This window comes from Chiloscyllium plagiosum, chromosome 6 (genome assembly GCF_004010195.1).
Source record: "Chiloscyllium plagiosum isolate BGI_BamShark_2017 chromosome 6, ASM401019v2, whole genome shotgun sequence".
Lineage (NCBI taxonomy): Eukaryota > Metazoa > Chordata > Chondrichthyes > Orectolobiformes > Hemiscylliidae > Chiloscyllium > Chiloscyllium plagiosum.
The window spans coordinates 103,726,491-103,749,492 of NC_057715.1; the positions used below are offsets into that span (position 1 = coordinate 103,726,491).

At 39.9% G+C, this 23,002-nt stretch overlaps 1 protein-coding gene across 2 annotated transcripts in view; it reads right to left on the reverse strand.

Annotated features, from left to right (window-relative positions):
- tubgcp5 (tubulin, gamma complex associated protein 5) overlaps positions 1–23,002 on the reverse strand; it is a 76,819-nt gene that overhangs the window by 14,200 nt on the left and 39,617 nt on the right. For both annotated transcript variants that reach the window (XM_043692307.1, XM_043692306.1), the window contains exons 10-15: positions 17,759–18,005; positions 16,524–16,726; positions 14,538–14,653; positions 12,068–12,342; positions 6,673–6,877; positions 2,314–2,502 (exon numbers count right to left, since the gene is read on the reverse strand). In XM_043692307.1, the coding sequence (XP_043548242.1) occupies positions 2,314–2,502; positions 6,673–6,877; positions 12,068–12,342; positions 14,538–14,653; positions 16,524–16,726; positions 17,759–18,005 (1,235 nt within the window). The remainder of the gene's footprint in view (positions 1–2,313; positions 2,503–6,672; positions 6,878–12,067; positions 12,343–14,537; positions 14,654–16,523; positions 16,727–17,758; positions 18,006–23,002) is intronic.

Sequence of the window (23,002 nt, forward strand, 5' to 3'; positions counted from 1 at the left end):
CACTCTCCATTAAGTGTATAAGTCCTGTCCCGATTTGCCTTTCCAAAATGCAGCACCTCACCTTTATCTAAATTAAACCATATCTCGCCCATTAGCCCATCCGATCAACGTCCCATTGACCTCTGAGTCAACCTTCTTTGCCGTCCACTGTACCTCCAATTTTGGTGTCATCTGCAACCTTACTAACCATACCTCCTATATTTACATCCAAGTCATTTATATAAATGATGAAAAGCAGTGGACCCAGCACCAAGCCTTGTGGCAACACCCCTAATCACAGGTCTCCCGTCTGAAAAGCAACCCTTCACTACCACTCTCTGTCTTTTACCTTTGAACCAGTTCTGTATCCAACTTGCTCAATCTCCCTGTATTCCACGTGACCTAACCTTGCTAACTAGTCTACCATGTGGAGTGTTGTTGAACACCTTACTGAAGTCCATATAGACCATGCCCACCACTATGCCTTCATAAATCCTCTTTCTTACTTCTTCAAAAAACTCAATCAAGTTTGAGAGACACGATGTCCCACACACAAATAAATGTAGACTATCCCTAATCAACCCTTGCCTTTCCGATTACATGCAAGTCTTGTCCCTCAGGATTCCCTCTCCAACAACTTGCCCTCTACTGATGTCAGATTCACCGGTCTACAGTTGCCTGGCTTTGCATTCCCATCTTTCTTAAATAATGGCACCATATTAGCCAACCTCCAATCTTCTAGCACCTCACCCGTGGCTATCGATGATACAAATATCTCAGCGATGGGTCCAAAAATCACTTCCCAGATTTCCACAGAGTTCTAGGAACACCTGATCAGGTCCTGGGGATTTATCCATCTTGGTACGCATTTTAAGATGTCCAGCACCATCTCCTCTAAAATATGACATTTTTCAATGGACATTTCCCCAAGCTCTCTAGCTTCCATATCCTTCTCCACAGTAAACATTGATGTAAACTACTTGTTTAGAATCTTCCCACAACTCATACTATTCCACACATAGGCAGCCTTTTTGTGCCCCTGTTCTCTCCCTTGTTACTCTTTTGTCCTTAATGAATTTGTACAATCCCTTTGGATTTTTCTTTACCCTATTTGCCAAAGCTATCTCATATCCTCTTTTTGATCTCCTGCCTTTAAATATTTCTCAGGGTTCACTTGATCCCTGCTGTCTATTCCTGACATATGCTTCCTTCTTTTTCTTTCCCAAAACGACAACTTCTCTAGTCATCCAGCATTCCCTAAACATACCAGCCTTGCCCTTCACCCTACCAAGAACATATTATTTCTGGACTCTCGTTCCCTTACTTTTGAAAGCTTCCCATTTTCCCACCATCCCTTTACGTGAAAATATTCCTCCTCAATCGACATTTGAGAGTTCTTGCCCAATACTATCAAAATGTACCTTCCTCCAATTTAGTACATTTTGCAAAACAACCTCTTGGTCAAACAATCTTCTTGACCACAGCATGTCCATCCATCTTCTATGCCAAATTGACAGAATGCAAAGTGCAAAACGAAAACTCGATTCCATCTGCACACTGCACAGCATTGTGTTCTAATAAAATCTGCCCCTAAAACGAGTTACTCTGAATGGACTCTCATTCCCTTACTTTTGAAAGCTTCCCATTTTCCCACCATCCCTTTACCTGAAAATATTCCTCCTCAATCGACATTTGAGAGTTCTTGCCCAATACTATCAAAATGTACCTTCCTCCAATTTAGTACATTTTGTAAAACAACCTCTTGGTCAAACAATCTTCTTGACCACAGCATGTCCATCCATCTTCTATGCCAAATGGACAGAATGCAAAGTGCAAAACGAAACTCGATTCCATCTGCACACTGCACAGCATTGTGTTCTAATAAAATCTGCCCCTAAAACGAGTTACTCTGAATGCTAACCAAGACTGGAGTTGCAATTCAAATTCTTCATATACAAAGTAAAACGAGTTAAGTAGCAGAGACTTCATACTGTGTAGGACACCAGCAAGGTTGAAAAGAACAGAAGATCTAATCGATCAAAAGTAGATTCTCCAGAAAATTGAATTTTAAACATTTGTGAACTTGTAGAAGAATGATAAAAGCTGAACTAAACATTGAAATAAACATTGAGGTCTATTTCTTCAAAATCAAAGCCTGTGTAATGAATATTTAAATGATTTATTCAGTAAATACTTCCAAAGTTGTACCATACGCACCGAATTTAATCAGGAAAAAAATTCAAACTGACTGCAATTTGCTTAAATCAATATACTAAATTGCTAAACTTCATTTTATCTAAATGAATGAGGCAAGCATGTTCACATTTCTCTTACCTGTAATCAGTCTTTAGAGTTTGCATTAATTTTCCACAACATTCTAGGTAACGTTTCTCAATGTGCGGATACAAACATGACCGAAGTGTAAGTTCAAATGTCTGGCAGGTCACTGATTCAGAGGACCTATCCACGTTAACATCTCCACTTGTGAATCTTTCATAGAAATCACTTTGCTCCATGTATAACCTGAAAGAATTAAATCAGCATCAATGAGTCATTAATCCAACAATGTGTAAATCCATTTCGACATTACAATTTTCTTTTATAAATCTTGCATTTATACAGTTTATATTTCTGCACAAATCCTGGAGTGGAACAAGACTGCAATAAAGAGCAACAAAAAACATCTTCAAATGTTACCAGTCATGCAAAAATAAAACCCACAATATTAAACAACATGAACCATTTTTAATGCCATCTAAAATCATGAGTAAAATTTTATGCATTTTAAGAATTAAAAAAATTAGAGCAGTAAACTGAATATTATCAAGATCTCTCAAGTGTAGTAATACCAAAGTCAAATGATGGCTAAAACATCTCATATACTGACTTAACATCTTCTCTAAATTGCAACCTCCACTGCACGTATTTTCATTTCTCACATTAACCATCCTCATCCTCTCTGGGTAAGTGCAACTTAGCTTTATGTGGGGAAAAAAAAAGTTAAGTGCAAGTTGGTAGCTTTGACTACATAAGAATTACCCAAGTTATAAAGCACAGAAATATGATGTTGTATTGATGCTATACTTGAGCTTCCTCCTAACTGTCTCATCTAATTTGATCCATTCCTTTCTCCCTAATATGCCCTGAAATGTATCTATAGTATTTCCTTCAATCACTTCCCGTCATTTTGTGATTGTAAGATCTACATTCATACAATAATTTTAGATAAATGTTTTCTCCAAATTTCCTACTGCAATTCTTGGTCATTAACTTATTTTGATAAACTTTCGTTATGGTCATCCTAATAAAAGGAAACACTATCTGCCTCCACTCTTTCAAAACATTTCAAAATTCTGAATACTTCTATCAGGTTGCCTCTAAGCTTTCTTTTTTCAAAAGATAGGAGACCAAGTCTGGCAATCCTACACATTTTGTTTTGCAAAAACACTTACATTGCTGGTGTTACTTCCTGTAATAGCAGTGTCAACAAATGAGCTTGTGCAATATGAGTGGAAAATGATATCATTAATTCAATAAAGATTTGAAAGAAACTCTCTAAATTTAATCTCACTAACTACTGGTTCAAGAATCAGGTATGGATACCAACATTGTAACTCATACCAATTTCATATCAGCATTATCACTATGAATTAACACTTACACATAATTTAGTTGAATCCATGAACTCGTGTTTTAAAGAGTTTTAATGAGTTAGTACCTTTTTTAATGGCTTTAAAGCTCACCCTAATTATAGGTTGATGATACCAGTCAAAATACAAACTGAACTGGTCTTATTGCCAACAGTTGTTCACTTTAAATTTTCACCATTAAAATCAATGTATCGCAGAATAGGGTGTGCTATTTGCTTATCACTTCTAGGCCACAGACTGAAATCAAACCCAGATAAATAGGTTAAACGTCTCCACTGCCCACTGGTTGTAAAAGAAGCTTTATAAAAATAAGGCTGTAGAACAATGCAGCTGCTAAGTTGCATGTCAGCTCAGCATCTTGGCAGGTACTACGCACATCTTGTCCTGGCATAAATAACATGCGTGCATCGTTGCACAAACAAAGTGTAAAAGTGCTGCAAACTGAAGAGTAAAATTGCTATGATACTACAATTCAGTTATAGGAAGATAGGAACAGTAGATAATTTAGCATCTTGAACTTATTCCACCATTTAATGGGATAATAACTGATCTTAAATTATATTTTTAATCAAATATTTTATTGGAACATGAGCATCGCCATCAAGACCAATATTAATTTCCCTTTGATAACTGTCCTTGAACAGGTGAAGGGCTATCTACAAATTATGTGGCTTGCAAGAGCATTTAAGAACTAGCTACTTTGCCATGCATCTACAGTCACAAGGATGACACATTTCCTTATCCAAAGGCATCAGTGAATTCAAATTCCTTGGACTTCCTTGGTGGGATTTGAACTTGTGCCTCTGCAGCACTAGTCCAGGTCCACGGATTATTAGTCTACTTCCATTAGTACCAAGCTACCAGTCCCCTACATTCACACTTTTTCTTCGCATCTCTTTAACCCTTTGGCTAACAAAGATCTATTAATATTAGTTTTATAATTAACAATGATTTAGGATTGGTTGCCGTCTGTGGTAGAGAGTCCTAAACTTCTACCATGCTTTGCAGGAGAAATGGAAAGCCATTAAATGAATATTTTGTCAGTTTTTACTGTGGAGAAAGAAATGGAGACTAGAGAACTCGGGGAAATAAATATTGATGTTTTGAAAACAATTCACAATACAGAAGAGTATGTGTTGGAGGTCTTAGAAAAACTAAAGGTGGACAAATTTCCGGGACCTGATCAAGTGTATCCCATGATGCTGTGGCAAGTTAGGTAAGAAATTCGGGGCTCCTTACAGAGATATTTGGATCATCTATAACCACAGGTAAGGTACTGGAGCACTGGAGGTGGCTAATGTTGTGCCTTTAACTAAGAAAAGCTATAAGGAAGAGCCTGGGACCTATAAACCAGTGAGTCTGACATCGGTGGTGGGTAAACTGTTGGAGGTGATTCTAAAGGTAGGATTTACATGCATTTGGAGAGCCAAGGACTGATTAAGGATAGTCAGCATGACTTTGTGCAAAGGGAATCAATTGAGTATTTTAAGAAAATAACAAAAAAGATTGATGAGGGCAGAGTAGTTGACGTTATTTACATGGACTTCAGTAAAGCCTTCTGCATGGTAGATTAGTTAGTAAAGTTCGATCAAGTGGGATTCAGGGAGAGTTTGCCAACTGGAAACAAAATTGGCTTGACAGTAGGTGACAGTGGGCGGTGGTGGAAGATTCCAAGGGCTAAAATCCTGCTTGTGTATTCACTCCTTGCAATTTAATCCTTGGAGTCCATCTCTTTTATGATAATCCATTCTGCTCTCCCTTCAAGGTTAATATATCCTTAAGACGTGGGGTCCACAATCATACGTCGTACTCCAAGAATAGTTCAGAACCTGGCCTTTGTATGGCTGATGCATAAAATAGCTCAGAGTACAACAGGACCTTGATCAGATGGGCCAAGGAGTGGCAGATGAAGTTTAATTTAGATAAATGTGAAGTGTTGCATTTTGGTAAAGCAAACCAGGTCAGGATTTATACAATTATTGGTAGGGCCCTGGGGAGTGTTGGCAAACAAAGAGACCGAGCAGTGCAGGTGTGTTGTCCCTTGAAAGTGGAGTCTCAGGAAGACAGGGTAATGAAGAAGGCATCTTGCACACTTGCCTTCATTGATCAGAACATTAAGTATAGGAGCTGTGACGTCATGTTGCAGGACATTGGTGAAGCCACTTTTAGAATACTGCAGACTAATCTGGTCACCCTTCTCTCAGAAGGATGTTGTTAAACTTGAAAGGGTGCAGAAAAGATTTATACGGATGTTGCCAGGACTGGAGAGTTTGAGCTGGAGGGTGAGGCTGGATATGCTGTTTTTCTTTGGCCTCTGCAGCATCACAGGCTGACAGGTGACCTTATAGAGGTTTATAAAACCATGAGGGCATGGATAGTGTAATAGACAAGGCATTTTTCCAAGGGTGGGGAAGTCCAAAACTAGAGATCATGGGTTTGAGATGAAAGGGGAAAAATTTAAAAAGGATCCAAGGGGTCACTTTTTCACAGAGGGTAGTGCACGTAAGGAACAAGCTGCCAGAGGAATTGGTAGAGGTCGGTACAATTACATTTAAAAGGGTTCTGGATGGCTACATGAATAGGAAGGGTTTACAGGGATATGGGTCAAATGCTGACACATGGGATTGGGTCAGACTGAGATAATTAGTTGGCATGGAAAGGTTGGACTGAAGGATATGTTTCCATGCTACATGACACTATTTATGCCTTACTTACTAATAAAGATGAACTCTCAACAATAAAATTCTTAAACATTATAGTGATAGAATAGATGACGGTGTTTGGAGCACTGCTGAGACACAGTGGCAGATTTTTTACTCGTTTCAATTATGCTACAACTGATTTAGGAATAGTTGATGCTCACAATGAATGCCCAAACACAATGTGTCTCATGCCTGAGTACCAGCATCCACAAACACTATAAGCATAACATTTCATTGAAACAAAGATCCAAAAAATATTTGATTAGTCAGTAGTCAGAAATCTACAATAGAATTTAGTGATATTTTAAAAAAGTGAACATATTTGTGTGTCAGAAATGTACCTTGCAAAATTTATAGCTAATAAAGGATCATGAATATCTTCGAGTTCAAGGTGCCGAGCCACTATAGACTGCACTTTTATCAGGCTTTCTTTAGTAGCTTGTTGCTCTGGAACAGTATGTTCACAGGTCTCAGTCTCCTCTCTGTACCGAAGACGGGACTGAAGTGACTCGAGGAATAGTGCATATAAGCTCTTCCTTTCTGCATCTGTAGTCAAATCAAGAATGAAAACACAATATCAACTGAATAGCCTTTATGAAGAAAAATATTCAGAACTTCAGTGCAATAGAACTACATCTTAGTGATACAGGGAGCACAGAAGATGATTAGAAAATGTAAAAGAATGGACTTCTTGCAAGTCCTAGAGAACTGAATAGCAAGGCCAGTTTTAAATCTTTTTCAACACATTTCCTGTCAGGCAGTTTCATGGGTACCTGACAGCTAGATTAGAAACAGCCAGCAGGAGATCTTCATCAAGTCAGAAATCACAAGGGTTGTAAGGAATATTTCATGGGTAAGGGGAACGTCATATTGTTAGGAGTGGCAGGTATTTAGGGGAGTACTTTCTCTCTGACTTTGCAGCAGGAGAGTGTGGAATCAAACATGAATGAAGAATTGGCCTCGTGTGAGAGTTCAATTGTGTCATTGAAAAGATAAACTTGGTGGGCCAGAGAAAGAACTGCTGGTTAATCTGTACACAAACAATGCAATAAAATCACTTGCCTCACCAGTCCTTCTCAGATCCTTTCACTGTCCAGGATTCCCAAAGGGTTGGGAATTCCAGACTATAATCCATAGAAATAAAACTTATGTTGTATTTTTAAAAATATTCTAATGACAGACCATGAAAGCAGGTTAGTCACCAAACCTCCATTAAAAAGTGGGCAAGTTGAGCAGTTCCTGATTTTTTTATTTTTAACCCCTAGCTGCCCCAACAAGTTAATGTTAACTATTAATGCATAGAGTCACAGAGACATACAGCATGGAAACAGACCCTTCAATCCAACTCACCAGATATCCTAACCTAAGTTAGTCCCATTTGCCAGCACTTGGCACATATCCCTCTAAACCCTTCCTATTCATGTACCCATCCAGATGTCTTTTAAATGTTGTAATTGAACCAGCCTCCACCACTTCCTCTGATAGCTCATTCCATACATGCACCACTCTCGGTGTGAAAAAGTTGCCCCTTAGGTCACTTTTATATCTTTCCCCTCTCACCCTAACCTATGCCCTCTAGTTCTGGACTCCCCGACCCCAGGGATATTTATCCTATCCATGCCCCTCATGATTTTATAAAACCTCTATAAAGGTCACCCCTCAGCCTCGGATGCTCCAGGGAAAAAAGCCCCAGCCTTTTCAGCCACTCCCTATAGCTCAAATCCTCCAACCCTGGCAACATCCTTGTATATCTTTTCTGAGCCCTTTCAAGTTTCACAACATCCTTCCGATAGGAGGGAGACCGGAATTGCACGCAATATTCCAACAGTGGCCTAACCAAAGTCCTGTACATCAACAACATGATCTCGCAACTCCTGGACTCAATACTCTGACCAGTAAAGGAAAGCATACCAAACACCTTCTTCACTATCCTGTCTACCTGCGAATTCACTTTCAAGGAACTATGAACCTGCATTCCAAGGTCTCTTTGTTCAGCAACACTCCCTAGGACTTTACCATTAAGTGTATAAGTTCTGTTTGGATTTGCCTTTCCAAAATGCAGCGCCTCACATTTATCTAAATTAAACTCCCATCTGCCACTTCTCAGCCCATTGGCTCATCTGATCCAAGGTCCCGTTATACTCTGAGGTAACCTTCTTCACTGTCCACTACACTTCCAATTTTGGTGTCATCTGCAAACTTACTAACAATACTTCTGATGTTCACATCCAAATTGTTTATATAAATGAGGAAAAGCAGTGGACCCAGCAACTCAGGATGAATTTGGAAGTCATTCAAAAAATAGTGCAAGCACATATCTGAAAATGTCTGCAGTTTCAATATTTTCCAAGAAAGATAGGGAATTGGGTAGGGTGGGGGGGAAAAACCAGTGGAGAGGGGGAGTTGGAGAGAGGGGGAGAGAGAGAGAGCGTGCTTGTGAGAAAGTAAGCACGCGAGAGAGAGCGCGCGAGAGTGCGGGAGAGTGAGAGAAAGAAAGAGCAAGGACGAAAGCATGAGAGAACAAGGGGGTGAGAGCAAGAGCGAGAGAGAGAGAGCGCGAGTGAACGAGAGAGTGCGAGCGAGAGTGAGAGAGCGCGAGAGAGAGAGCGCCTGACAGCGAGCGAGGGAGCAAGACAGAGAGTGTGTGAGCATGAGGACGCGAGCAAGAAAAAGCACAAGGGACAGCACGAGTAAGAGCGCAAGCCCGAGAGAGAGAGAGCACCCAAGAGCAAGAGAGAGGAAGCGCGAAAGAGTGCGAGCGTGAGAGAGAGAGTGCAAGTGCAAATGAATGAGAGAGACAGCAGGCGAGGGAGAGAGCGCATGCGCGAGAGAGAAAAAGAGAGAGAGCACCCGCGAGCGAGCGTGAGGACGCAAGCAAGAAAAATGCAAAGGACAGCACGAGAGAGAGCGCAAGCCCGAGAGAGAGAGAGCGCGAGAGAGTGCACAAGTGCGAGAGCGCACCCGAGAGTGATAGAGTACGCAAGAGCGAGAACAAGCGCGAGAGAGAGAGAGTGCAAGCGCGAGAGAGTGCGAGTGCGAGAAAGAGCTCGTGTGCGAACAATGGTGTGCGCGAGGGAGAGAGCGCATGCATGAGAGATAAAAAGAGACAGAGAGAGCACCCGAGTGCAAGCGAGAGTGAGCATGAGAGACAGCATGAAAGAGAGCGCGAGCCTGAGAGAGACAGAGCACGCAAGAACAAGATAGAGTGCCCGAGCACGAGAGGGAGCGCCCAAGAGCAAGAACAAGCACGAGAGAGAGAGGGAGCCCGAGAGTGCGAGCCCGAACAACAGCGTGAGAGAGAGAGCGCACGAGGGAGAGAGCGCTAGAGAGCGAGCGAGATACAAAATGAACACCTATTTTTTTCCTCACAAAGGTTTGTGGCATGGAGACAAAATGGGAACAAATACATAGAAGTCATCTAGTTTTTTAGTTTCATCCCTAAACTTCAAAGCTTGCAGAAGACTCTGAGTGAATTGCCTAATCCATCAGTTCAGCATTGAACTTGGTGGGGAGCAGGCAGGGAGGAACTCTTGTTACTTTCTTGACTATTTTTAACTTTTTATTCTAGCTTTTATTGGTTCTTCTGCCTTTGATCACTCGCATGAATGGATCCCAACTGTCTAAACCTTAACAGTCCATCATAAATAAATTAAACACAAACCCCATTTGTACTTGCTTTCAAGTAGGGATGAACCCCTTGTTGTATGAAATCCTACTTCAGTCTTTGAGACTAGCAGAATTTATACTCAGACCTCAGTTTCAGATTTATAATGCTTAGTGAATATATCAAACTATGAACAGGGGAATCATGAGATGTAATAGTCATGTTTTCACAGTAGAGTTTTTAATTGAAGCAGGCAGAAAAATAAAACTCACAACTTAATAACTTACAATCAGTTTTTAAACGCAGAAGCAGATTACCAACTTGCCCTTTGGATGGAAAACTGGCATTGCAAATCAGCCACGCATCAAATAAATTGTGGATATTAATGATAGATATTAGATTAATTATGGATCTGATCTCATGTTCTCTCAGGCTACAAATGGTGGAGCACTCCACTCCCATCAGACAGAAGCACACTGCTCGATGCAATCCTTGTGTCCTCTGGCCACAGCAGTTTGGAGTGGGATTTGAACTTAAGGCATTCCAAATCAAAGACAAATATTATTTTGCTGCAGTAGTGCAGACCCAGCAATTGTATATGTGTGATCTGATTAATAGATCACCAAAGTATAAGGCTAATCTCAACTTTGAAGCCTTATGCAAATAATATTTTTAAGCATTCCAATTTTTTTCTTGTACAACAGGCATTTTTTTTATTGCATACTGTGCAAGGGATGGTACTTAGCAGGTGACAATGGATTGAGCTGATGCATGCTTAGAGAATAAGAAAAAAAATTGCTGATGGCTAGCATTCTAATTAGTACTGCCCTATGCTGCAGCAGACAGAGCAAAACACACTGCACAAATTTAGATATCTCTGTGCACTATTCACAGCAACAACCTCCTAATGCACAATCATTAGTAAGTGTTATTTGTCGTGAGGGAAGCAGCTAAGTAGGGACGAAAAAACATTGCAGAGATGCGAAGGTATGTTCAAGAATAAGCTACGATTCTTGGAAGTGTTATGCATGGGCACCAGGAGAATAAATTAATGCTTAGGAATACACAATACTTTATAATCGGGAACAGGATTATTATTAATCTAATTTGGAAAGAGAAGAATAACTTGACTTATTAAAGTGACAAATTATTAATGACAGGACAGTACAGTAATTTCAATTCCCCTGATGCTCTGTGCAGGAACCACATCACTTTTAAAAACAGAAACAGCATCAAATACCTCAAGACGAGGTTGAGGTTATCTGATAATTTTATACATCAGGCATGATTCAATGTTAACAACCATCTCTGACAAAAGTGACTGCGCTTCAAAACTACCTCACTGGCTGTGGAACATTTTGAAACAATCTATGGAAGTCATTTTCAGAAGAAGTTGGTGCATTACAGCTAATTAAAAACTTAAAAGTTAATTACACTTAGTTTCCTTGACCTCAACCCCAATTTTAAATCTCACATTTTTATGTCACGCACAAGATCGACTTTGTTTATTAAACAGAGTTTAATAAACAGAGTACATTGATCAATTGCTGCCCGAGAGGTTACATCAGAATGCAGATGATTCACATCGAAAATATATGCAGCAGCTAGAGTATGATTTCAATTGAAGTATCATGGGATCCCCACAGTGTGAAAAAAGGCCATTCGACCCAACAAGTCCACACCAAACCTCCGAAGAACATGCATCCAGACCCATTCCCTATCCTACTACTCTACATTTCCCATAACTAATGCACCGAACCTACACATCCCTGAACTCTATGGGCAACTTAGCATGGCCAACACACCTAACCTGCATATCTTTGGACAGTGGGAAGAAACCGGAGCACCCAGAAGAAATCCAAGCAGACACTGGGAGAATGTGCAAACTCCACACAGACAGTCGCCAGAGACTGAAATTGATCCTAGGGCCCTGGTGCTGTGAGGCAGCAATGCGAACCATTAAATCATCGTGCAACATTGCAATATTGGCTAATGTAATATTTAGCATTGTTTAAAAAGTTGAATTTCATAAGTTCTCCAAATGGTAAGTTGCAACTCTGAAATGACTAAGATGAAACCTGCAAAAAAGTTTATTCAGATGATCATTATATCAATGCAGTTACTTTCCTTACCTCGGTGGGCATTTTGCATTGGGTGGCCCGGGTTGTCTTTACTTTCCAAATTCTGAAGCAGCTGCATTGATTTGCCAGCCATAATAATTTGCTTTAGCACTGGCTTCAGAAAGGAGACCATTGTGTGCTGCTTACTGGAATTTTCCTGATCCATGCCACAACTGCTGCCTGCACCATCACCTACATTTTCATCAATTCCAGTTTTTTCAGATATGCTGTATAATGTACATGTAGAATGCCAGAAATCTCTGTGATTCACTGGGACATCCTTGTTCCTAGCGTGCAAAACAATAATGTAAATAAAGTAGAAAATCATAGACTTAGCGTTTTAAAGGCATAGCTACAATGCTGCATTGGCTCTTTTTAATACCTATAATTAACACAAGTACTTAAGATCACCTGCAATATTATTTGAATCCTGTTGCTTATCTGTCAAATAATAAGAGGCAAAAATCCTACCCCATCTATTTATCCTTTATTATAATGCCATCATCTTTCAATGAGCATACGTCCAACATTCTGCAGTTAGCTGTAGCACTATTTAACGTGTAATTTCCCAGCAAGAATCTACAATACTGGTCCAACGCCACAAATTGAAAATGCATTCTCAATGCCTCAGATGATTTTAAACTTAATTTAGAAATACAAAAATCACAGAAAACAATGAGGTTGTTCAATCCAGTAAATCTGGCTCACCCAAAACTAATCTAATGCTTGATATTATTGAAATGGAAGAAGAACTGCAGAAAGCTACAGAACAGATATTTTGGAGTTCTCGTCAATGGATCAAAAATTCTTAGCACCCAACTTCAGTGGGTAATAGGGAAGGGAAACAGAATGTTAGTCATTATTTCAAAGGGAATGGAGTCTAAAAGTAGGGATATTTTGCTAAAACTACACAGGCATGAGTCAGACCACATTTAAAATACTATGAACAGTTTTGTGTCCCTTGTCCAAAGAAAGATATTCTAGCATTGGTGGCAGTCCATAGAAATTTATCAGGCTGATACCAGATATTTGACAGTCTCAATGCTGTTATTCACTATCACCCTTCAACTTCTTTCCAGTCCATGTATTTCAATTCCTCATTTTTCTTTCCAAATAACATTACCTGATCTGTCAGTCTACTATCCAGTCTTTCCTTTTTACAATCTTCAATGTCTGCCAAACTTTACTTTTATGCCTACCTATCACCAACAAACTTCAACACTGTTTAAATTTAAATCATCTAGATACATTGTGAGACCATGAATCCTGAATATTGTAATTTGAGAATAGACAGTCTCGGATTCTAAATTCACCTTCTAATATCTTAGCCAAATAGATATTACTCACAATCAATCAGTCTGTCAATGAATGATTTGACAACAATTCAGTTGCGGGAGTTATCAAATACCTATTCACACCTGATAAATTGCATTTTCAGAAAGGGGTGTGGCAGAGGAGACAATGTAATGGAAAATAATTAGAGGTGTCAATTCTGGAAAAATATCTTCCACCAACCCAAATCCTCTTCAGTGTCACTGTAGCAATCAAAGGTGGGTACTGGACAGGCTGTGACTGGATCTTAGAACAGTGAGGACTGACTTGATTGAAATGAACAAGATTCTAAATGGTCTTGACAAGATGAACATATAAATGATGCTCTCTCTTGTTGGTGAGTACAGAACTCGAGGTAACTGTTGTAAAATTAAGAGTTGCCCAAATTCATTTCTCTCAGACAATCATGCACACTCTGCCTCAGAAGGCTATATCATTGAATGTTTTTAACACAGAGGTGGATAGATTCTTGTTCGGCAAGGGAATCAAAGGTTATTGGGATAAATGGAAATTAAGAATTGGAAACAAAATCAGCGCTACCATGATCTTCTTTAATGATGGAGCAGGCTTGAGGGGCCAAATAGTCTACTTCTGCTCCTATTTCATATGTTCATGAGAAGAACTCCTTGATCAGCTGGCTGAACTACTCACCAAAGCATCAAAAGAAACAACCATTTGAAAAATGTAAGCTGCCCCAACTCCAACTTAAAATCAACCTATTAAAGACTCCCTGCTGGAGTCATTACCAAGATGCAAAGATTCCTGCCAGTTTATTTTAGAAGCAGGAGTTCTGTAAGCTATTCAAAATTCTGAAAGACTTTTGTGTTCTAAAGCAGAGGACAATGTAACAATTCCAATATCTACTCCTATGAAGATACACTGTCTTACCACTACAGCTCTGCTCCATAACATTTTTTTTTAAAACAAACTTTTTTCTTCCCTTATACAAGGTCAAGTATGGATACCAAGATTAGCTAGCTCAACACTGACCAGGAACTAATCAAAATGCCTGAATAATTTAGTAGCACAACTAGATTGCCTAATTATCAGTCAACAAAACTAAACCATTCATCTTGACTAACAAAATATCATAATGTCTAAAGGATAGCCAAGTAATCAAAAGCAATTCATATTTTTGACAGTATACTACCTTTGGATAATGAATTCTTTAGCAGGGTCAGACAGATTTCCGTGTACTATCCACTCATCCACAATCTCTAGATACGGCCTTACAGTTTCTACCCATAAAGAAAAGAGAAGCGATACCTGCAGAAAGACAGAAATAAAGATAGTTTAATCTCAAAGTACAAAACGTTAGCCTCATAATTAATTCTCACAGTTCCCACCCTATTCCCATCGAAATGGAAATGAACTTTTCTCTTCTCAGTCACTTGGTCAAGGTATCTTATGAAGATATTTACCAATGAATGACACCATTTCATTCATTCCCTTTTTCTACCCTTTCTGCCTAAACAACAAGGCACATTGGTCACCCTGCCATAAATCACTGGCCATATAACCCTTGTAACTGCCAACGCAATCTTAAATTTGTTACTGCTTACTAATGCCTCAACTGAATCCAAAATGTATCGACAAATCTGTGTCCATCTCACAGCAGTTACCTGATCACTCAAAAGCATTAAATTTCATCAACAATGTGTATCTTATATTAACATTTTTATTTGTAATATTACTGACATTACAAAAAAAAGGGATATGTTAAAATAGTCAAACATGGTGAAATGGATCAGAAAATGCTGAAGAAACTGAGCAGGTCTGGCAGGGTCTGCAGTGAGAAGAATCTGATAGGACTTTTTCAGAACAGAAATTCAGAAGAAGGGTCATGTCAGACTCAATGTTAATTGCCTCTTTCGACACAGATGCTTCACAAGCATTTTCTGTTTTTATTTCAGATCTCCACCATCCATTGGTTATTTTGCTCTTATCTGATCATAAACAGAGTTGAGTTAATTTAATAAACTGAACTGTTAAAATAAATGTATTGCATTCTTTTGCGGGATGTGGGGGTTTTCTGGCAAAACCAGCATTTGTTGTCTATTTTAAACTGACTGGCTTGCCAAGCTATTTCAGGGAGCAGTCATAATGATGCGAGTGTGGAGTCACGTGTAAGGCAGACAAAGCAAGAATGGCAGATTTTCTTCCGAAAGGACATTTACTTTACAACAGTGATATTATCATGGTCATGACCAAGGAGACTAGCTTTCAACTTCTGATTTTATTTATTGAATTCAAATTCCCTGGCCAAGTTCCCAGAGCAAAAGGCCAGACCTCTGCCAGTGCCATTATCACATGCCACCACTCTTAGGATTTTGAATGTAATAAGATATTCCAAAGTTCTTCACAGGAGCAGCCACCAAACCATGTAAAGGGATACTGGAACATGAACCAAAATATTAATCGAAAGGAAAGGTGTTAGGAAGTGTTTTACAGGAAGAGAGAGGTGAAGAGGCAGAAAGGTTTAGGAAGGGAATTTCAGAAATCACCTCATTGTTATTTTATTGCAATTTTTCAAAAATACATCCTCATAATAAACAAGATGCCATGCAAATTAGTGAAACACAAGTTTCCTGATGCTAAGGTGGTACAAAGGCTTCCTTATCAGAAGCAAGCAGAAAAAAATAAGTGAGCTGGGTAGTGCACAGAATCAGTATCTTTTGATTAACATCAAATGAAGTCATTTGGAAATCCATTTCTGTGGAAGAGGACAGGATGGAATTCAGATAATCTACTAAGCTCATAAACAGTGTAGCAAATACATTTCTTTGTAGTACTAGCCAAACCACTTAAGCGTGAAGGACTTTTAAATTCTTTTGTGCAGCCATTCACACGTTACAAGTTATAAGGGGATTGTATGTGGCCTGCACAGAAACTAACCACACAGCTTAGTGAGTATATTGCTGTAGATGTGCTGTAAAAATGATGGTCTGAACCCTGCTACTTAATGAGGCAACCAATTTTTTAAAAAAGAGAAACCGTATAATAAAGGGCACAAACACAAGTATGTAAACATTTAATCTTTCAACATAACTAGTAGAAAATAGATTTTCACTCACTACTTCAGTTCCACACACAGGATTTTGATTCTTAGCATTATTATAATAAAAGGTGTACTCACCGTCTGCTCAGAAGCTTCTCCTACACTGTCATACTCAATAATCGCCTTATATAGAGTATTCAACAGATGCGATGCCCTGATTACATTTGGAGTGTCAGGTGGAACCTCTGCTATTCCTGTACTGAATACTTTGTGAAGTATCTTAAGTTGAGACAATCGAGGAGTCAGTTTTTCAAGTACAGCTGCCAGAGTCACTGTCTCATCTTAAAATAAAAAAAAGGTTGTCAGTGACAGAAATATAAGAAAAAAAATTGTAGAACCTACCAAGAAAGAAATGAGTTCTTACATGCAGTATTTGCAACAAGACCCAAAACAATTAGATGTGGAAACCCTGACAAATTATGTTAATGCTCAACACTAAGTGATATTAGTGATGCCTTTTTGCACAGGACACAAATGACTGACAGACTCCTGTACGAAAGCATTATGCACAACCCAGTCAGCACATGCATAAGCAATCTGCCACAGAGCACTACTGACTGACACTACTGGGATCTTCATTGATAAGGTCATGGTTTGTCCAGCTCCCTTCGGCAGGAAAATGTACGAATGCCACATGAGTAATTGAAATTACAATTGGGAACCATAGAAACAATACAATGTTCATAACTAATAATTTTCTCTATTGTCAGCCTTCTTAATACTGGCTAGACTGGTGGGATGTGCAGTTCCAGTACAGCAACCATCCTTATTCTCCCTCACAATACTTGTTTACCAAATTAAAGAAAAGTGTCAGAGCATTGTGCAGGAAAGAAATTGGTTGTTCAATTAATAAGCTGAGTATAAAAAAGGACAGAATAACTGAGTCATCAGAATATAAGTGTCAAAATTCACTTACAGAATTTGATATTATGCAAAGTTAATTGCCTGGAGCTGTGAAACTTGCACATTGTGAGTGTAAACTGTCATCTACCAAAGCAAGGATGATGATATATTACATTAAGCTGTGGGTAATCAGTCACGTTCATTTTTATAATGAAGCACAATTTGTCTGACATTTTCCTGCTTCTTTGTTTCTACTGAGGGATACCTGTTAGGCTAATGTTTATCTCCATCAGTGCACTTAATTCTGATAAGTGTACATTACAAAACATTTTGAACAAAAAAAAATCTACGATTATTGTGCCTTTCACAAAAATGCCCAGAATGTGTAAGGATAATAATTGTAACAAGACAAATCCGTACAAGGAACTCAGGCAAAGGAAGTGTTAACAGAATGTCAACATATGAAATACCTTTAGTTATCATACACTTTTCAATGCTGACAAGTTCCTCCTTGAAGCTTAGAAAGTATTTATGCAAGGCCCACACAAAAGACTGGTATGTCCGAAAGGGGGGTTCATTAAATTTTTTAGAAGTGGTTAAGGTTCCAAGTGAGCAACTTTCAGAGGTGTGTCCAATAACCTCATCCATGAACTTCTGCAGTCTGAACACAACTTGCCCATATGCTGCTATCTGCTCCAATACTGCTCTCAGGCAATTCTACAGAAAAGGGAAAATAGTTTAGCCCACCGACTGGAGGAAGCACATAACCTCAATCACCAGAGTTGCTGATTACGCGTGCTTCAATTTGAAAATGCACCAGCAGCAAACTCAGAACAGCACCATCAAGTTTCAGCAGACTTCTACCACTCACAGCTGTTTGACTAGAGGGACACTTAGGCAATTTGAAATACAGGAACGAAAGTATATTCAGAAAAATATCAATTAAGTAATTATCTTATCATGAGTAAACAAAACATTATTGTGACAAGAAAAGTACTTTATATACTGAAAACATTCTACTAACGCAAACACAAAAATATAATTTCTTCCCTCAATCTATTAGATGGAGCAACCAGTTACAAACAAATGAATATTTTGTAGTTTGGAAAGATCATGCCTGGTCTAATGATGCTGCACTCTGATTGTTCTCAGGAGACAAAACCAACACAAAAAAAAACTCAGACATCAGCAGAAAGTCTGGAAATTTCTTTCAATTGCAAAAAGTAATCAAACAATTTCCAGAAGACTACTACTGACAGACAACATAGAGTTGGGCATACTGAACACCCCAGTTATCATCCTAAATCCATAGGGTAACAAAATGATAGTAAATGAGAGATGAAAAGATAATTATCATGGAATTGATTGGACTTTGCGTTTTGGAGTTGACTCTCATCTAAATAAGCCAGTGATAATCCTAACATCTCCAACCCTTCAGTGTTGCTGGGTCAAAACCCTGGAATTCCCTTCCTAACACCAATTTTGGGGTACCTATAGCAAATGGACTGCAGTGGTTCAAGAACATAGCCCACCACTGCCTTCTCAAGGGCAGTTTGGGAAGATCCATAAGCGCTGATCCAGCAAAGTCACATCTATGAATGAATTAATAACATGTCAGAATGCATTTCCACCAAATAATGGCCTTAGTTCTTCAATAAATGCAAAAATAATAAGATACCAAGCCCGAATGGTTCACACAGGACATTTACCTCATAATTCACTACATTTTAAAAATTTTGAGAATGCACTGACATGATGAGGCACTGTAAATACAAACATTACAAAATTTGACACTTGCTAAATCGTACAGACAAATATAACATGACAAAGTTTGAATTTATTCTTCAATATAGCAAAGTGCACTCTGGTGTTTATGACTGGAACTGCAATAACATCAACTACAGTGAATTACATTTGTACAGTGCCTTTATGGTAATAAAATGTTTGGTCGAATCAGTAGGTTCATAAAGGAGAAAAGCGAGGTACAGAGTTGGTGAACTAGAGTCATAGTATTCCAAAGCATGCGCCGAAGAAGCGGAATGTAAAGCTCGCAATGGTGGAGTGATTAGAATTAGGGGGATGCTCAAGGGAATGAAATGAGGCCAAATATCTTCTGGGTTGTGGACCTGGAGGACAGTACAGCAATGAGGAGGTGCAAAGTCGTGCAGAGATTTGAAAGTCGGATGAGAATTTTAACATCAGGATGTTGCTTGACCAGGAACCATTTTGTCCTTGAGCACAGCAACGATAGGCGAGTGAGTCTTGGTTCTGGATCAGTGGTGCTGGAAGAGCACAGCAATTCAGGCAGCATCCGAGGACAGGCAGCACCACTGATCCAGAATCTGGTTTCCAGCATCTGCAGTCATTGTTTTTACCTGAGTGAGTCTTGGTGTCAATTACAACTTAAACAGTAGGCCTTTCAATGATCTTAAATACATGGAAAGTGGTTAACAAGTTAACTTTTCAGAGCAAATTTTCTTTCTCAAAACTAGAGAACTGTTTGAGATGTGGGAGTTTAAAGAGAGTTTAAGGGTTACTGCGGATTATATCTGCCATAAATGCTGTTGAATGCGAATCGTATCCAATCGAATGGATCGGTTGGAGAGACAGTTAGAAGCAATAAGGAATTTGCAACAGCAACAGTATGTGATGGATTGCAGTTATAGGAAGGGGGGAAAGTCTCAGATACAGTCACGTAGATGGGTTAACTCCAGGAAAGGTAAGAGAGGTAGGCACCTAGTGCAGGAGTCTTTTGTGGATAAACCCTTTTCAAATAGGTATGCCATTTTGGAAAATGTAGGGGGTGATGGATTCGCAGGGGAACGTAGCACAAACAGCCACGTTTTTTGGAATTGAGACTGGCTCTAATGCAATGATGGGTACGTCGGCTTCCAAGAGATCAATTGTGTTAGGGGATTCTGTAGTCAGAGGTACAGACAGACGTTTCTGCGGCCAGCAGTGAAAAAGCAGGATGGTGTGTTGCTTCCCTGCTGCCGGGATCAAGGATGACTCAGAGGAGGTGCAGAATGTTCTCATGGGGTAGAGGGGCCAGCAAGAGGTCATTGTCCACATTGGAACCAACGACTTGGGAAGGGAAAAGGTTGAGATTCTGAAGGGAGATTACAGAGAACTGGGCAGAACTTTAAAAAGGAGGTCCTTGACAGTAGTAATATCTGGATTACTCCCAGTGCTACGAGCTCGTGAGGGCAGGAATAGGAGGATAGAGTAGATGAATGCATGGCTGAGGAGCTGGTGTATGGGAGAAGGATTCACATTTTTGGATAATTGGAATCTCTTTTTGGGGTAGAAGTGACCTGTACAAGACGGATTGATCGCACCTAAATTGGAAGGGGACTAATGTACTGGCAGGGAAATTTACTAGACCTGCTCAGGAGGATTTAAACTAGTAAAGTGGGGGAGTGGGACCCAGGGAGATAGTGAGGAAAGAGATCAATCTGAGATTGGTACAGTTGAGAACAGAAGCGAGTCAAACAGTCAGGGCAGGCAGGGACAAGGTAGGACTAATAAATTAAACTGCACTTATTTCAATGCAAGGGGCCTAACAGGGAAGGCAGATGAACTCAAGGCATGGTTAGGATCATGGGACTGGGATATCATAGTAATTACAGAAACGTGGCTCAGGGATGGGCAGGACTGGCAGCTGAATGTTCCAGGATACAAATGCTACAGGAAGGATAGAAAGGAAGGCGAGAGAGGTGGGAGGCTGGCATTTTTGATAAGGGATAGCATTACATCTGTGCTGAGGGAGGATATTCCCAGAAATACATCCAGGGAAGTTATTTGGGTGGAACTGAGAAATACGAAAGGGATGATGATCACCTTATTGGAATTGTATTAGGTAAAGGGAATGCTGGATGACTAAAGAAATTGAGGGTTTGGTTAAGAAAAAGAAGGAAGCATATGTAAGGTATAGATAGGATAGATCGAGTGAATCCTTAGAAGGGTATAAAGGCAGTAGGAGTATACTTGAGGGAAATCAGGAGGGCAAAAAGGCGACGTGAGGTAGCTTTGGCAAATATAGCTTTGGTCTGTCTGTATCTCTGACTACAGAATCCCCGAACACAATTGATCTCTTGGAAGCCGATGTACCCCTCATTGCATTAGAGCCAGTCTCAATTCCAAAAGGTTTTTACAAATACATTAAGGACAAAAGGGTAACTCAGGAGAGAATAGAGCCCCTCAAAGATCAGCATGGCAGCCTTTGTATGGAGCCATAGAAAATGGGGGAGATACTAAATGAGTATTTTACATCAGTATTTACTGTGGAAAAGGATATGGAAGATACAGACTGTAGGGAAATTGATGGTGACATCTTGCTGAATGTCCATATTACAGAGGAGAAAGTGCTGGATGTCTTGAAACGGGTAAAGGTGGAAAATCCCCAGGAGCTGATCAGGTTTACCTGAGAACTCTGTGGGAAGCTAGAAAAGTGATTGCTGAGTCTCTTGCTGAGATATTTGTATCATTGATAGTCACAGGTGAGGTGCTGGAAGACTGAAGGTTGGCAAATGTGGTGCCACTGTTTAAGAAGGGTGGTAAGGACAAGCCAGGGAACTATAGACCAGTGAGCCTGACGTCGGTGGTGGGCAAGTTGTTGGGGGGAATCCTGAGGGACAGGATGTACATGCCATTACAAAAGAGAAAGTGCTAGAAAAGCTAAAAGGTCTTAAATTGATAAATCTCCTGACCCTGATGGGTTACATCCTAGAGTTCTGAGGGAGGTCAACATGGATTTAGTAAGGGGAGGTCGTGCCTGACAAACCTGTTGGAGTTCTTTGAAGAGGTGACAAGTAGGTTAGACCGGGGAAACCCAGTGGATGTGGTCTACCTAGACTTCCAAAAGGCCTTTGATAAGGTGCCACACGGGAGGCTGCTGAGCAAGGTGAGGGCCCATGGTGTTCGAGGTGAGTTACTGGTATGGATAGAGGATTGGCTGTCTGACAGGAGGCAAAGAGTTGGGATAAAAGGTTCTTTTTCGGAATGGCAGCCGGTGACAAGCGATGTTGGGGTTCAATGTTGGGGCCGCAGCTGTTCACATTATATATTAATGATCTGGATGAAGGGACTGGGGGCATTCCAGCGAAGTTTGCTGACGATACAAAGTTAGGTGGACAGGCAGGTAGTACTGAGGAAGTGGGGAGGCTGCAGAAGGATCTAGACAGTTTGGAGGAGTGGTCCAGGAAATGGTTGATGGAATTCAATGTGAGCAAATGCGAGGTCTTGTACTTTGGGAAAAAGAATAGAAGCATGGACTACTTTCTAAACGGTGAGAAAATTCGTAAAGCCAAAGGTAAACATGCAGGTTGAGTCCGTGATTAAGAAAGCGAATGCAATGTTGTCAATTATCTCAAGAGGGTTGGAATATAAAAGCACTGTTGTGCTATTGAGACTTTATAAAGATCTGGTTAGGCCCCATTTGGAGTACTGTGTCCCATTTTGGTCTCCAAACCTCAGGAAGGACATACTGGCACTGGAGCGTGTCCAGCGGAGATTCACACGGATGATCCCTGGAATGGTAGGTCTAACATATGAGGAACGGCTGAGGATCCTGGGATTGTATTCATTGGAGTTTAGAAGATTAAGGGGAGATCTAATAGAAACTTACAAGATAATACATGGCTTGGAAAGGGTGGACGCTCGGAAATTGTTTCCGTTAGGTGAGGAGACTAGGACCCGTGGACACAGCCTTAGAA